We start from the raw sequence: 13,057 nt of genomic DNA on the forward strand, positions 1-13,057 counted from the left end.
TGTTACTCCTGCAGCGATGTTCCACTGGCTCACAGGGAGAGAAAAACACTGCAAGAAATGATGTGTTCCTTCAACACACACGGAGAGAAAAAGAGAGATATAATTACTCCAAACATCTCCGCTGTTGTGAAATGTAGAGACCGTGTGTTAGGATTTAGATCCTGGTGACAAGCAGTGATGCACCGCGAGACCAGAGAGCAGTGAGGGACTCCATCGTCCGTGATGGCTGCCCGTGAGCATATTTGCGTGTGCCTGGTTGTGTGACTAACATCATGAACTTTGTGGCACACTGTAAATTCCCCAGTAGGTGTGGTCCCAGCTCAGCTATGGCATTCATATAAAAGTTCCAGCCAAATGAATACACGGGCTGTTTCCTCTACACTGGAATGCCAATAACCACCCTGAGGGCACAGAGAAGCTCTTTGTGTCAGTGAGGAGGTTGGAAGTTTGCAGCAAAAAAAAGAAGAAAAAAAAAAAGCAATAACACGTTTTGAATGCACTCAGCTTGTTAATGTGGATCTGTGCAAGCATGTGTGTACCATTGATCCAGTAGTCTTCAGAGATATCCGTGCGTATGTAGTGCTGGTCAGGAGGGGGGCCAAGGGAGCGTGTGAATGTCGTGTCTTTACCCAAGAAGTCTGAAGCGGTTCCCACATAGAGATACTGGTCTGAAATAAAATGTACAGATACAGGGCAAAATAAAAACAGCACTACTTCCACATTCGCAGATGACGTGTTGTTTTGTTTTCTTCCTGATAAAATGTCTGCTCCTTGACCAATGTAAGTTGGGAGAGATGGAACTGTCAGCAGGGAAAATACATGGATACAAATTCAACTACAGAGCTTAGTGGAAACTTTGAAAAGGAACCTAATTTATTTCAGGGAGAAGAGCGCCGTGAAGCAGTAACATTCTGGTGCATGGGAGATAAGGCACACGGAAGACTGCTAGGCTAGTGAGTTATGACTCGTCCTACCTGTGAGGACGGAGGTGAATGGCTGCGAAGGATCAAAAGGACATTTCAATCTGCCAGACTCCACTGTACTGGACAGCAGTTGGAACACACCATCCTGAGAAACAAAAAAAAAGGGGGAGTTTTCCTTTTTTTTTTAAACTTGTAGCTAAAGTATTCTTGTTGAAAGTTGCTCAGTTATGTGAACTTTACCTGTCTGTGGCCGGTGAGTTCTATAAAAGCACAGCTGGGGTGGAAAGCCCCCGTCCCGCAGGCGTAGACGTGTGTTAGATTGTAGTTGTGGAGGACTCTGACAAAGTTAGCACACTCCAACTGGGACAGAGTAAAACAGAATCGGATGAAGTGTAATGAAGAGTCTGGTATATCCTAAAAGATAGAAGAATCAATATGATGTTTTTGTCACTAACGTTTGCATTTTTTCCCGCCAGTTTGCACGTGTCCACTCGATCCCGGGGAGCAGGCCAGTGAATCTGATGATCAAAGTGACATTTAACATTTAATTTAGAACACTTTTTTTTTTTTTAAGATTCTTTTGGAGGCAACCGCGTGAAGTTTCTGCTCTTGACCCTAATTGCAGTGCGTTCAGCAGTGCTTGCGAAGCAAAAAGGCGGCCGGGCATCAGGGAACATTAGATTTGGTGGAGTTTGAGCCAACTATTTGATTTAAATCCATTTTTTAATAGTTCTGAATCATTTTTTTAATTCTTGTGTTTTCTTGGCAAGTACGATATAAATTACAAATCAGCACTGACTACCTTTCTACAATCTTCACAACGATAGCAGGAATATTAATCAACTTGACAAACGCCTCCAGATCCAAGACCAACTGACACACAACATGCAGTCTCCCTTCCATGTACCCCACCATGTTCACACATGTGTTATAACAGGCTTACGTGCTTAGCGTGTTACCTCCCCCTAAATCCTACCAAGGAGAGCTATCGCCAGACTTTTTCATGGTTCAACAGAGCTTGAATAGTCATGCAAACACATCTCTGAAAATATTCAAACCTCTCAGGATTCCAATTCATTACATGCCGCTCAGGAATTCACAAAGAAAAAAAACCCAAACGTGATGAACGTGATGCATTTGAGGTCTGTGAAGGACATTAAATTGGTTTCAGATTATTAAATTATCAGTGGCCTAGTTGTTAACCATACGAGGATATTTACAGGCCTGTCAAAAAAGAAGTTGATCTCGCACTCCTAACAAGGTGGAAACACCTGGAATGTTTTTTAGCAGCTGTATTTTAGTGTCCTTTGGCCTCTTTCCAGGTGGGGTCTCTTCACTTGCTGAAAAACAACAACAACAAAAAAAGTTCGTGGCAATGGATCATATTCACTCTGGTGTCAAGAAAATGTCCCAAAGGAATCGGAGCATTGGACTTTTGTTGCATATCTTCTCAGCATCAGTATCAGTGACCAGAGAGGCAACACTTAGAGAGCAGCCCTAAGAGTTAAAACAACCAGATAAAGATCAAATAAACACACTGTCGTCCCACTTGCGGATCAACCTCAGCTGCATAAACACACACTCACATCCACAAACTTTAACATATGGCGCCTCTTAAGATGCATGTGTGTTTGTTCATTTTGTGTGTGTGTGTGTGTGTGTGTGTGTTACGTTAATGGGTAAATATTGTATGTATGTGATGATGCGTGTGTGTGCGCACCCTGCGAGCCAGTGATAACCCTTACCAGACAGATAGTTTCGGAGTGCTGTTGACAGAAAGGTGAGCCATTCTCAACAACAATACAAGGCTGAGTGCATTCCAGTGTAGCAACATGATGGAAAAAGAATACAGCATGTCATGGTACACATTTCATGCAAAGATGTTAAAGTACTTTAATAATGAGCTGTTCAAAATAAATAGCAGATGTATTAAGGTGCCTAACACATCCCAGGACCACGACTTGAGTTTCCTCCAGCGCTCTCATTCCTTCAAAGGGTGCAGGGACTCTCAAAACTGTTGTAAACACGTCGACATCTGCCTAAACAGCCTGTCAGCTATAGCAAATGGTTTGGATCACTCTATACACGCATCCATTTCAATCAGAGCGTACTTTTCTGGGTGCTCTGGCAAGGTTGTCCACGTCAAGCAGGTAGACGTGATCCCTGGCTCCCAATAGAAGACGACCTTTCTCCTCATCCAGCAGCAGCGTGTGGGACAGGAGGCCATCAGAGGGGCCCAGAAATAAAGATACACTGCCAGCTTGCAGCAGCTCTAGTCAGGAAGGGAGACAGACACACAAACAAGATATTACTGATTTATCTTACATGTTAAAAAAAAGGAAAATCTGGTGCTGATTTGCTGGACATTGCAATCTCAGCAGGATTATACGCTCCATGTTTATATTCCTTCGCTGCAGTTCACTCACAACAACATTCTCAAAAAAAGCACTGCGTTATCTCTTCCAGAGGGAAAACATGTCTTTGCTTGAATTGAAATGGTATAATCCCCTATGGTTCAACACCTCTGCTGGATAGAGGAGCGATACAGTAGCGTCGACAGCACGCCACCTCAGCAGGTACATGAGCACGTATCTTTATCAGGGTGTTTTCATAGCTCCTTCATTAACCATGAAGATGTCTCTCAGTTAGGCCAGCTGTTGACAAGCAGATGAGGGCTTTGCTTTTCCGACAAGACCTCGTGTCCAGACGACTGAACAGAAGCATAGAACTGACTGAATCTGTCTGATATGAGATTAGATCACAAAGAGAGCAGCAGGTGGAATACCTGTTTGCTCATCCTTGGTTATATGGCCTCCAAAATATAGCTGTACCATATATAAAAAGTTAAAATAAACTGTGGGAATTCCATCAGTAACAGTTGGCCTCCCGGCTTTCAGGGTCCTTTATGAGGAGAGTATTCTGGGAGCTGAATCCTGTCTACATTCTCAACGCAGTGCTATGTCCTTGATCTCCTTGATCTGAGGAAATCTCTCCTATCACCAGCCGCTTTTCAGTGCACCAGTATAGCAACATGCCTTGAATAAATACTGGCTCAATGCAGGGGAGTCCTGTGGGAGTCACTCTGAAAGGATTGACATTGTGATTACCCTCTTGGTGTGAAGGATTGGAGAGGTTACCAACCTTCAATATTTGAACTTCTGGGCCCCCTCCACACCACACAATCCACTTTAATACCTCCTCCTATACACAAGCTCACACATGAACACACTGCACCCCCACATGTTCATACCTTTCAACCTCTACACAGACACAGACACACACACACACACAATGCTCAGCTCATAGCAGTCTAAACCTCACAGAGAGATTATGCCTGCTGCTAGCCCTTTGCTAATGCTAATCTGTTCTGTAAACACACAGCACTGTGAGACTATTGAAACAGCATGCTTAGCTGATGCTGCTCAGCATAGCGCTGCACAACTCTGTCTAACGAAGAAAGCTCTTGATTAAGAAGAAAGCTCTCTGGAGGAGATTAAGTGCTCTCTCTCATTCACACTTTTATTTGAGTAAGACATCTCCGTGCTGGCTTTGGCCCATGCTGATAAAGTAGACATCAATACAATCATGGGTGTTATTTCCTGTGAACGGCAGGTTGTGCTCCTTCAGTCACAGCAGTGTCTTCATCACAGAGCATGGAGAGGAAATGATTTTCGGCTCTATTGATTCTCTACGTACAGTCGCTGTACATCTGAGAATGATTCCAGTTAGCAGAATATTTTGGGTAGGCAACTAACTAAGGTAGATAACGCAATAACTGTGTGTGTGTGTGTGTGTGTACTGAACAGTGGCATGATGTTCAGATAATAACTGTGCAGCTAATTCTGGTGAGCAAAACTCTACTGCATCTTACCGTACTGTAAAATCTACTGTACTTATCAGAAAAAAAGAACAACAAACTCCTAAATTGCCTTTTTCTCAATTTCTCCAAACATACAACATATTTACAGGTAACCAAAATTCAAAAATCCAACACACACTTAAAATGGATCAAGTTCTCAAATGACAAAATGTCAAAAGTTGTTACAAAAACAAGCTCCCAAATATTCCACATTTCAACCAAAAATCTTGACATTTGTTTACTTGCACACTGCATTTTTGTATTCCTACTATACATTTTTGCACATATGCTGTCGATTTTGTACGTACCACTGCGTGTCTGTTCTTTTGTTATTATTTTTACCTAACTTATTCCATTCCCTGTACAGTGAGCAATGCCAGCCCGGTACCAAATTCCTTGTTTTTCTTTAACTTGGCCAATAAATTGATTCTGATTCTGATTGCTCTTACATGTCTTGAGTCACACAGATTTTTTTTTCCCTCTGCATGACCACGACCCCACTAACAGAGTCATCCAGACACCCAGCAGCAGAGTCCCGCTCATAGACTAACTGGAAGACAGTATTTTAGTTGAATACCTTGTGGATAAACACTGCTACCCCTCCACTCATTAACAGGTAGCCATGGTAGCGAAAAAGTAGCCACCCTGCTTCGTTAACCCGCATTTTACTGTACGTGAGGCCACGATTTACACTATTAACAACATGCAGTATTGAAGAAGACTGAAAAATAGCAGTTAAGGCCATCAACTCATTTAGATAATGTTTACTAGGGTAATAAATGCAGTAAAAAGTAGGGACCTTTTCTCATAGTGTTATACAATTGGACCTGCGGACGCTGACTATTAATAACAACTCTTCCTCTGAGACCGTGACTTCATCCTTTGATCTCATGTTAGTATCTATTTAATAATCGAGTGAGCAGCATATTAAAAAAAATATTTACATTATGACCAGATGATTTTACTTTCCATCTGTAGGAGGCTGTCTATGTTGTGGCTCTGGAAGGAAAATGAACTTCAAGTTGTCTGTATATTAGGGATGGCCACTGATGTGTTTTTCAGGCTAAAGTTCATGAGTTAGCAGTTGTTTTGGAGCTGTTCACTCAATCAGGAATGATTCCACTTTGATCGTTTCACCCTTCACTCACTGATGTGATGTTTGAAGAGTGATCGCTGCAGGGTGTTGTTGTTTTTGAAGAGTGTGCACCGATGAGATGTTGACAAGATGTGGTTATGGAGGTGGGGGGTGAGGGGTTGAGTGATTTTGTTTTTGACCGATTCTTCTTTGCTTGAGTCAATCGGACTGAGAATGCCAAACATGGACATTGTTCTATTGTCCAAAGGAAACTCAGGCATAGTCAGATGGGCATTCTCCTCTGAGTCAGCTCACTGAGAGTCAGTGCCAAGGAATACACGCTCCGATAGAATATCATACAATACACTCATCTCAAATATCTGCGCCCAATAAAATCCAATCATATATCCAATATAGGCTTGGAAAAAATGTGGAATGAGACCAACTGTAGGGCTAAAAACTAGCCTAACTGCTGAGTAAACACTTTCCTTTGCCATCATTATTCCTGCAGCTACTTAAACATATTTATGTTGGACACTGGGGACATAAATATGACTCTATTTGAAGCCATACTGATTTTAGGAGCCTTTGACCAAAGGAGAGCTTTCTGGTTTTAAGTCAGAGTGGGTTTACTTTTAGGTCACACTGGGATTCAATTTTATGGAGCAAGACAAGTTCATTTGTGCGGTTTCTGTAGCCGATACACAGCATGAGGGATGGAGACTTTGAAGTAACGTTTGTGCTGGAATTTAGAATGGGTTTTAAAGGGAGCAATAATTTCATTTTACCCTGGTGGCACAAAGCAAACAGACTTGGATGATGTAAAACTAAACACAAGGCGGACACAGCGCACACCGACAGTACTGGCCAATATGTCTCCTATAGGCCAAGAAATGTAAGTTCTATATGAGTAATATGGGACTGGTCTTGAATAGCACTGGATTTGATTTAAAGTAATACTTTGTCATCAGCAGCATAGATATTCAATGCCTTTACAGTCATATTTCAAAGCCCTGAAAGTTCAACAGAGTATGATAACGATAATTAAGAAGAAGAAAAAGCAATCGTGCATGAGTCAACTTGGTCTAGGCTATTGGTTGTGTTTTCAGCGGTCGGCGTATGCCTGTAAGCACACCTACTATGAGGCCGATTTTTTGCGAAACTTGGCTGAGAGTTGTAGTGTGGCCCAAGCAGAAACCCATAAAATTTGGGGGATTATTAGTCATAGCACCACCATAACCCATAACCCATAACACAAAATTATTATTGTTTTTTTCTACACTTGGATGTACTCCTCCCAGTGGGTCAATCCATCTCAAATTTGGTCAGAAACACGCTCGGACTATCAAACAATGTTACCATTGCGAAGCGACAACTTTAGTTATTTCCCCATAGAGCAGGAAAAAGTTGCAACTTGACTCCTCATCGTCAGATCACAAACTTTTGCTTATGTTAGTATCAGTAATACTTTGAACTGGTCAGTACAGATGCAGCACTGACAGTAAAAGTTTGAAATGATTATGATGATGTCACATTGCCCAGCCCAAGACTCAGCTGAGTCACACGCCCCATGGACAACCTAGAGCACGGTGCACGTGTTCAGATGATGAAGGTCGTTGGCATGTTGGTATGAGATCAATATCTAAAATTAGCTTAGCGTGGCAAACTCTAAATAACTGTCAGATTTCTATAAACATGTTAACGAACCAAAGCATCAAAGTTAAAATAAGACCGACTGATAAATCAACAATATCTCAATTCTTACCTCTGTGGCTGAGTTTGACCCGGGGGACACTTTGTCTGATGCTTGCTCCAAAAGGGAGGATGGCCAACAACATCAATCCCACCAATGGGACCCCTGGATGGGACAGCACCTTAATCCTCTTCCCTCTGCTGCCATAATTACTGCCAGACGTACAGTATGGACCCCCAGCTTCATTCAGACTCTGATTAGCTGTGTCGTCCCTCTTCATGGTGTGTGGATCAGTCTTGGTCCGTTTTCACTCTGTCCTCCTCTTCTGCAACCCTGGAGGGAGAGCGACGTTAAGAGTGAAGCTAGGGAGGAGCAATCATAGGAGTGTGTGCGCCTGAGAGTGTGTGTGCACTCCATTGTAATTTCACGCAGGATATGTACACACGTCTCTGTTGTGACCATTCAGCTGTTTCACCATGGAGCCCTCCTGGCATGTCCCCTCTCCTCACCCATCGTACATCAGCTGTTGCCTGTCACTGCCTTTCCTTTTGTGTTGCTTTTAAATCTGTTTGCTCCAAACAAAGGTCAGGCTAACAAAACAGTGACATACTACTATCTCTCAGCCTCTTTCAGCTTCTCTCCCTCCTCCATCTCCTTTTCACGTGATAACTCATTTATTTCCTCACCTTAATAACACTTGCCAATAGTTTTAGAATTGGATGATGACCCCGTCAGCTTCTCCTTTATGTCCTGTAAAAAAAATGGGCCACGTCCTGTCAAGAATTCCACAGAGCCTTAAAGAGGCCTGTCGCACAGGCTTTAGTTCAGTGTCATAGGAAAGTGAGATGTATGAGTGAGCAGTCATGGGAACATGTGCTAGCTTTTCTCGCACACATAGGCAAGAAGAGCTTGAGTGATGTGCACTTAATGAACATGAGACAACATGGTATCTTTCAAGAGGGAACCGTTTTGGTCATGTTCTTCCCACATCACCAGAATTTGATGTGGAAAACATGCAAATGTGATGATCAAGGGTGCACAATTGTGAGTTTCTTCCTCCTTTAGTAACAGTTTCTAACTAGAATGCCCCCCAGAAAAGGCATAGCTGCACCAAGGAGAATACATGGATACATGGTATTATCAACCATACTAACCACATCATCTCCAGGCCTCAAGAGTATTTCTTCAATATATTTTGAATTCTAAAATAGATATTAATGATTATATCAAAAACGGGTGTTATGGATCAACTCGAGGAATTATATCAAAATTCAGCTTTGACATGTCCACAAACATCTGAAGCACAGGTGTGCTCTGCTTTTTCCCCTTGCTTGGCTAAAACTCCAACTAAACAGTGGTTACAGGCCAAGCACGAATACAAACACGTACTATTGGCCTTGAATTACTTTGGTCTCTGCCTCCTATTAGGAATCTCACATATTTTAAGAGCAATTTTAAAGTGATTTACTTTTTTTAATTATATGGTGTTCCTTATCATTAGGCCTATTAATATTAATCTATTTAACTTTTCCATATGGTGAATCAAACTGAACTTTGTGGTTGCCGAAGTTGGGTCCCAGCAAGTCTTGAATTGCCCTGGATTCAGGCAGCCATCACTGATAGTGTTTGGTCAGTCACATGGGTCTCCCAGGCCCTCAACTCTGCAGTAAACAGAAAATTTATTTGTGAAATCCTCTCTCCTTATTTGCTGAAAGTTGGAACGGGATTCCAGGAAAATATCTTTTCTGTTTACTGCACAGTGGAGGAGCCATATTACTGTCTAAAGATTCTATATCAGTATCGGTTGTCATAACATAGCGCTGCTTAACAATTAAACTTTAACACACTCCTTCTCAAAAAGTGGGGGGGGCACACATGTGTGACCCCGGGATACTGCTTTTTTCTCTTTTTTTTTTTGCCTTACTTGAATGAAGTGTAATTGCACATCTGCTACAGTAGGTGGCAGTGACGCTCATTGCCAGAGAGCTCAAGGATGTAAGTTTTTTTTTTTAATCGATCATGCGCACTCACAGCACAGAGCGGGAGATATGAAGCACAGTGAATAATTCTCAAGAGACACCATGGAAAAATATTTAACAGGGATGAAAAGAAAGGCAGAGAGACAAACAAAATAATGATAATGAGACAAACAAAAGTCTCCAGAAAGCTAAGCCGAGGAAATATGACGAAGCGTATGTAGCGCTTGGCTTCCCCGTGACGAGAGGGAAGATCGGTGTGTTTACTAAGCAAACACACCGATCTTCCAACAAACAATGTTAATAAAGTTATTCTTTGTTGTGAGTCACTCAAAAAAATATTTAGTTTAAATACCAGAAAACTAGGATTTAATTATTTTTTCATTTCGGGCAAATTGATGCACTTTAAATCTTTTCTGTTACAGACCAAAAAAAAACAATGATGATAAAGTTATTCTTTGTTTTAAGTTGATCTACATTTTTCTTTTTTGTTTTCTTTCATGTTAATAAGGATACGATGTTACGCAGAGGTGTACTTATAACAATTTTATAGACAAATGATACTATTTATTTATAGTCGTGGGGGGAGAGTGAGGTGCACAAAATGTTTTCTTCTTTCTAGAGGGGGCCTATCAGAAAAAAATTGATCACTTACAGCACTTTTGAGGATCCAGGATGAACAATTTGATCCAGATCAGCTCCAATAGTTATTCACTTGTTATTTGCATTGTTTGTTTTTTTTTTGGTATTGTTGTAATAACAAGCAATCAGAAACTCCCTGGTGATCACTTTATTCGGTTTATTTGTCTGTGAGCTGGAAACAATATGGTCGTGTAGCAGAATGATTCATTCTTGGTCAATCTCTACCCTGACAACCAGTGAGGAGGTGATGTATCTCTGGTTGTAATTCATTAACGTTATGTGCCTGTAACGCTGCATTACCCTATCAAACTACCGAGTTTAATAAACCTACATTCCAGCTCATTCCACCGCCACCTAGTTACTAATTAACCAGAGAATCAATGGAGAAATTCATGAACGCATCAGAAGAATTCCCATCCTCCCCCCTCAGACCTTATTGCTTCATCTCCCTCATTACTTTTCCTTCCACCCCCATCTCAAATAACACCTGTCAACCACAACATAAACAATGTCAAACTAAATCAGTTGATGTGAAGTAGCACACAGTCGCATATCTCTAATAATCAAACATGTTGCTTCAAGCCAGAAGAATTAGAAAAATAGACACATTGGGTCAGATCTTGTCACTCTGAGGGCCAACTTTCATTCACACCAGCACACAGATTTGCATCGCATGGTAGAATGTACACTTGCATGTTAGCACACAGACACAAGCTGTAAAAGTACAACTCATTTCACTTAATCTATTTTTCCTGTCCGGTTTTGTCATCGGTGTTTGAGATTTGAGTTCATTACGGAGAACAAGGGCACCGATTCAGGCCCCCCGTAGCTTCAAACTGGAGAGGATTAGACCCTGATAAACAGACTGATGTTTAGTTAAGATGACAAATTGAAGCCCCTTAACACCTTTGGGGTTAGAGTTGTAGATACAGAGCTGCGTGGGATGGATGGGCAATCAGCAAAGTGAGTGTAAACGTCTCAGGGGTTAACGTGTGGAGTTTCGGTTCGACCTATGATAGCCCTGTCATGGTAACTTTTACATCATCGCAGAAATGATCTTGTTAAACGATTTCATGGTCATATTGCTAACTTATGTAATTGCTATTGTTAGTTAGCAAACGTTAGCTTACCCGTACTGCAGAAAAATGGCCACCTCGTCATGGCCTTTCAGCCCCTTACGGTTTTTCAGCTTCGACCAGTGTAGAAATGTTGAACCAATATTGACCATCGTCCTGCTGCTTTGTTTGTCCGACAGTATTTGAGAAGATAACAGCATGAACCCCACACACACTGTTATCTCACCACTGATCAAGGTCATTTGCTTTTATCATATGAGAGGTCGATTAATCGTTTACGGTGACAGAACTACTTTATGAGCACTGAAGATAGTGCTGGTGGTGCTCATCAGTGAGCGCAGTGACACAAATTAACCCGCAGTGTTCAAGAAACAGATCTGCCTTCACTCTGTTGGTGTCCGCGTCTATCAACACTACGAAGCTTGGCCCCCTCAAGAGTTGAACGAAAGATGACAACAGAAGATTGACATGCAATTTTGCAGGGAAAGATATAGTATATACAAGTCAGTCAACCCTGCTGAGAGCGTGAATGAAGATGAAAAGAGAGATAGGCAAAAAAAAGTGTGAAAGACATGAGGAAAGGGAGCAATGGACAGCTTGAGCTCATGTGGGTTAAACTAATACCCTTGTTTCCTGGCAGCTTGAGCGTGGAGTCCCTGTTGTCTTTGGCAGCATGGCCGGCACATGGTGCTGGAGGTGATGGGAAACAATCCCGATGGCAATGGTGAAAGATTTAACGCTAGCAGTGGTGCCGCTGATGGCTTCTGAGCTACGTCCAACTTTCTCATAGATCTACTCACCATTAAAGAAATGCCACACAACCGGCAACTGTCACATTCCGAAAAATATTCCCATTAGACGTCGTGAGGGAGCAGCAGATGGCGAGGACGTGCTCCAGCCATGGGCATTCTCTCACACAGACCACCCCTCATGAGGCATTTGACGACACCCATGTGCCCTGTAGAGTAAGCTATTATCAAAACCCACCATCTCTACGGGACAGACTGCATTAGCTGGGCTATTTATCTGTATTCCCCGACCACAACCATTGACTAGGCATAACAACATAGGTAATTGTTTCTGGCTCTCAGGACATTAATTGTTTTTCTTGGCAACAGTCAATCATCTTTTTTTAACCTTAGCATTTAAGCAAGCACGCAACTCCCCTGTGAGTCTATGAAAGTTCATGTCTCGTAGGAAAAATGCCGGACAGACACCAGGCCACACAATTTGTGTTTTTACTCAATACAAACCATAAAATATACACAATGACCATTCCATTGCAGACATGTTGGTTCTGTTGTAACTCCGAGTACAGTAAAGTCGGCAGTGAGGACTGTACAAATACAAAAACAAAACAAAAAAACACGTCATTCCCTACATTTTAGTATATTTTTTAAGGTTCTATGTTGTTTCCCCTCTCTATGATGAGATTTAAGAAACAACTTAAAAAAAAAAAAAAGCCCAAACCAAAAACAGCAATATTGATCTGAATGGTGCAACGTCTAACAATGTTATTAAAACACAAAACACACATATAATTCAGAAGTCACTGCGTTTAAAGTCCTGCTGAAATTACAGTTCCAGAGTGTTTGCAGAGTTGTGACATATCTCCAGTTGAAACTGGATAGGAAGGAGGGAAAGCAATATTGAGAGGTATTTGTTGACAACATGGAAAACTGGACATATCAGAGGGTGTGATAACATGGCGTAAGGTGAAGTTGACATCACGGAGACCGAAAATTATGCTTGCGCATAATCTGGACCTGTCACAGTTCTCACTTTACTCAAATGAATACTCTGAGCTAGCAAT

At 41.8% G+C, this 13,057-nt stretch overlaps 1 protein-coding gene across 1 annotated transcript in view; it reads right to left on the reverse strand.

Annotated features, from left to right (window-relative positions):
* sema3d (sema domain, immunoglobulin domain (Ig), short basic domain, secreted, (semaphorin) 3D) overlaps positions 1–13,057 on the reverse strand; it is a 36,658-nt gene that overhangs the window by 19,173 nt on the left and 4,428 nt on the right. Inside the window, exons 2-7 of the mRNA XM_086208864.1 lie at positions 7,623–7,883; positions 3,035–3,195; positions 1,379–1,441; positions 1,164–1,283; positions 975–1,068; positions 540–668 (exon numbers count right to left, since the gene is read on the reverse strand). Of these exons, the coding sequence (XP_086064990.1) occupies positions 540–668; positions 975–1,068; positions 1,164–1,283; positions 1,379–1,441; positions 3,035–3,195; positions 7,623–7,830 (775 nt within the window). The 5' untranslated portion in view covers positions 7,831–7,883. The remainder of the gene's footprint in view (positions 1–539; positions 669–974; positions 1,069–1,163; positions 1,284–1,378; positions 1,442–3,034; positions 3,196–7,622; positions 7,884–13,057) is intronic.

This window comes from Aulostomus chinensis, chromosome 7 (genome assembly GCF_037954235.1).
Source record: "Aulostomus chinensis isolate RoL2024-O1b breed Wild chromosome 7, RoL_Achi_v1.0, whole genome shotgun sequence".
Lineage (NCBI taxonomy): Eukaryota > Metazoa > Chordata > Actinopteri > Syngnathiformes > Aulostomidae > Aulostomus > Aulostomus chinensis.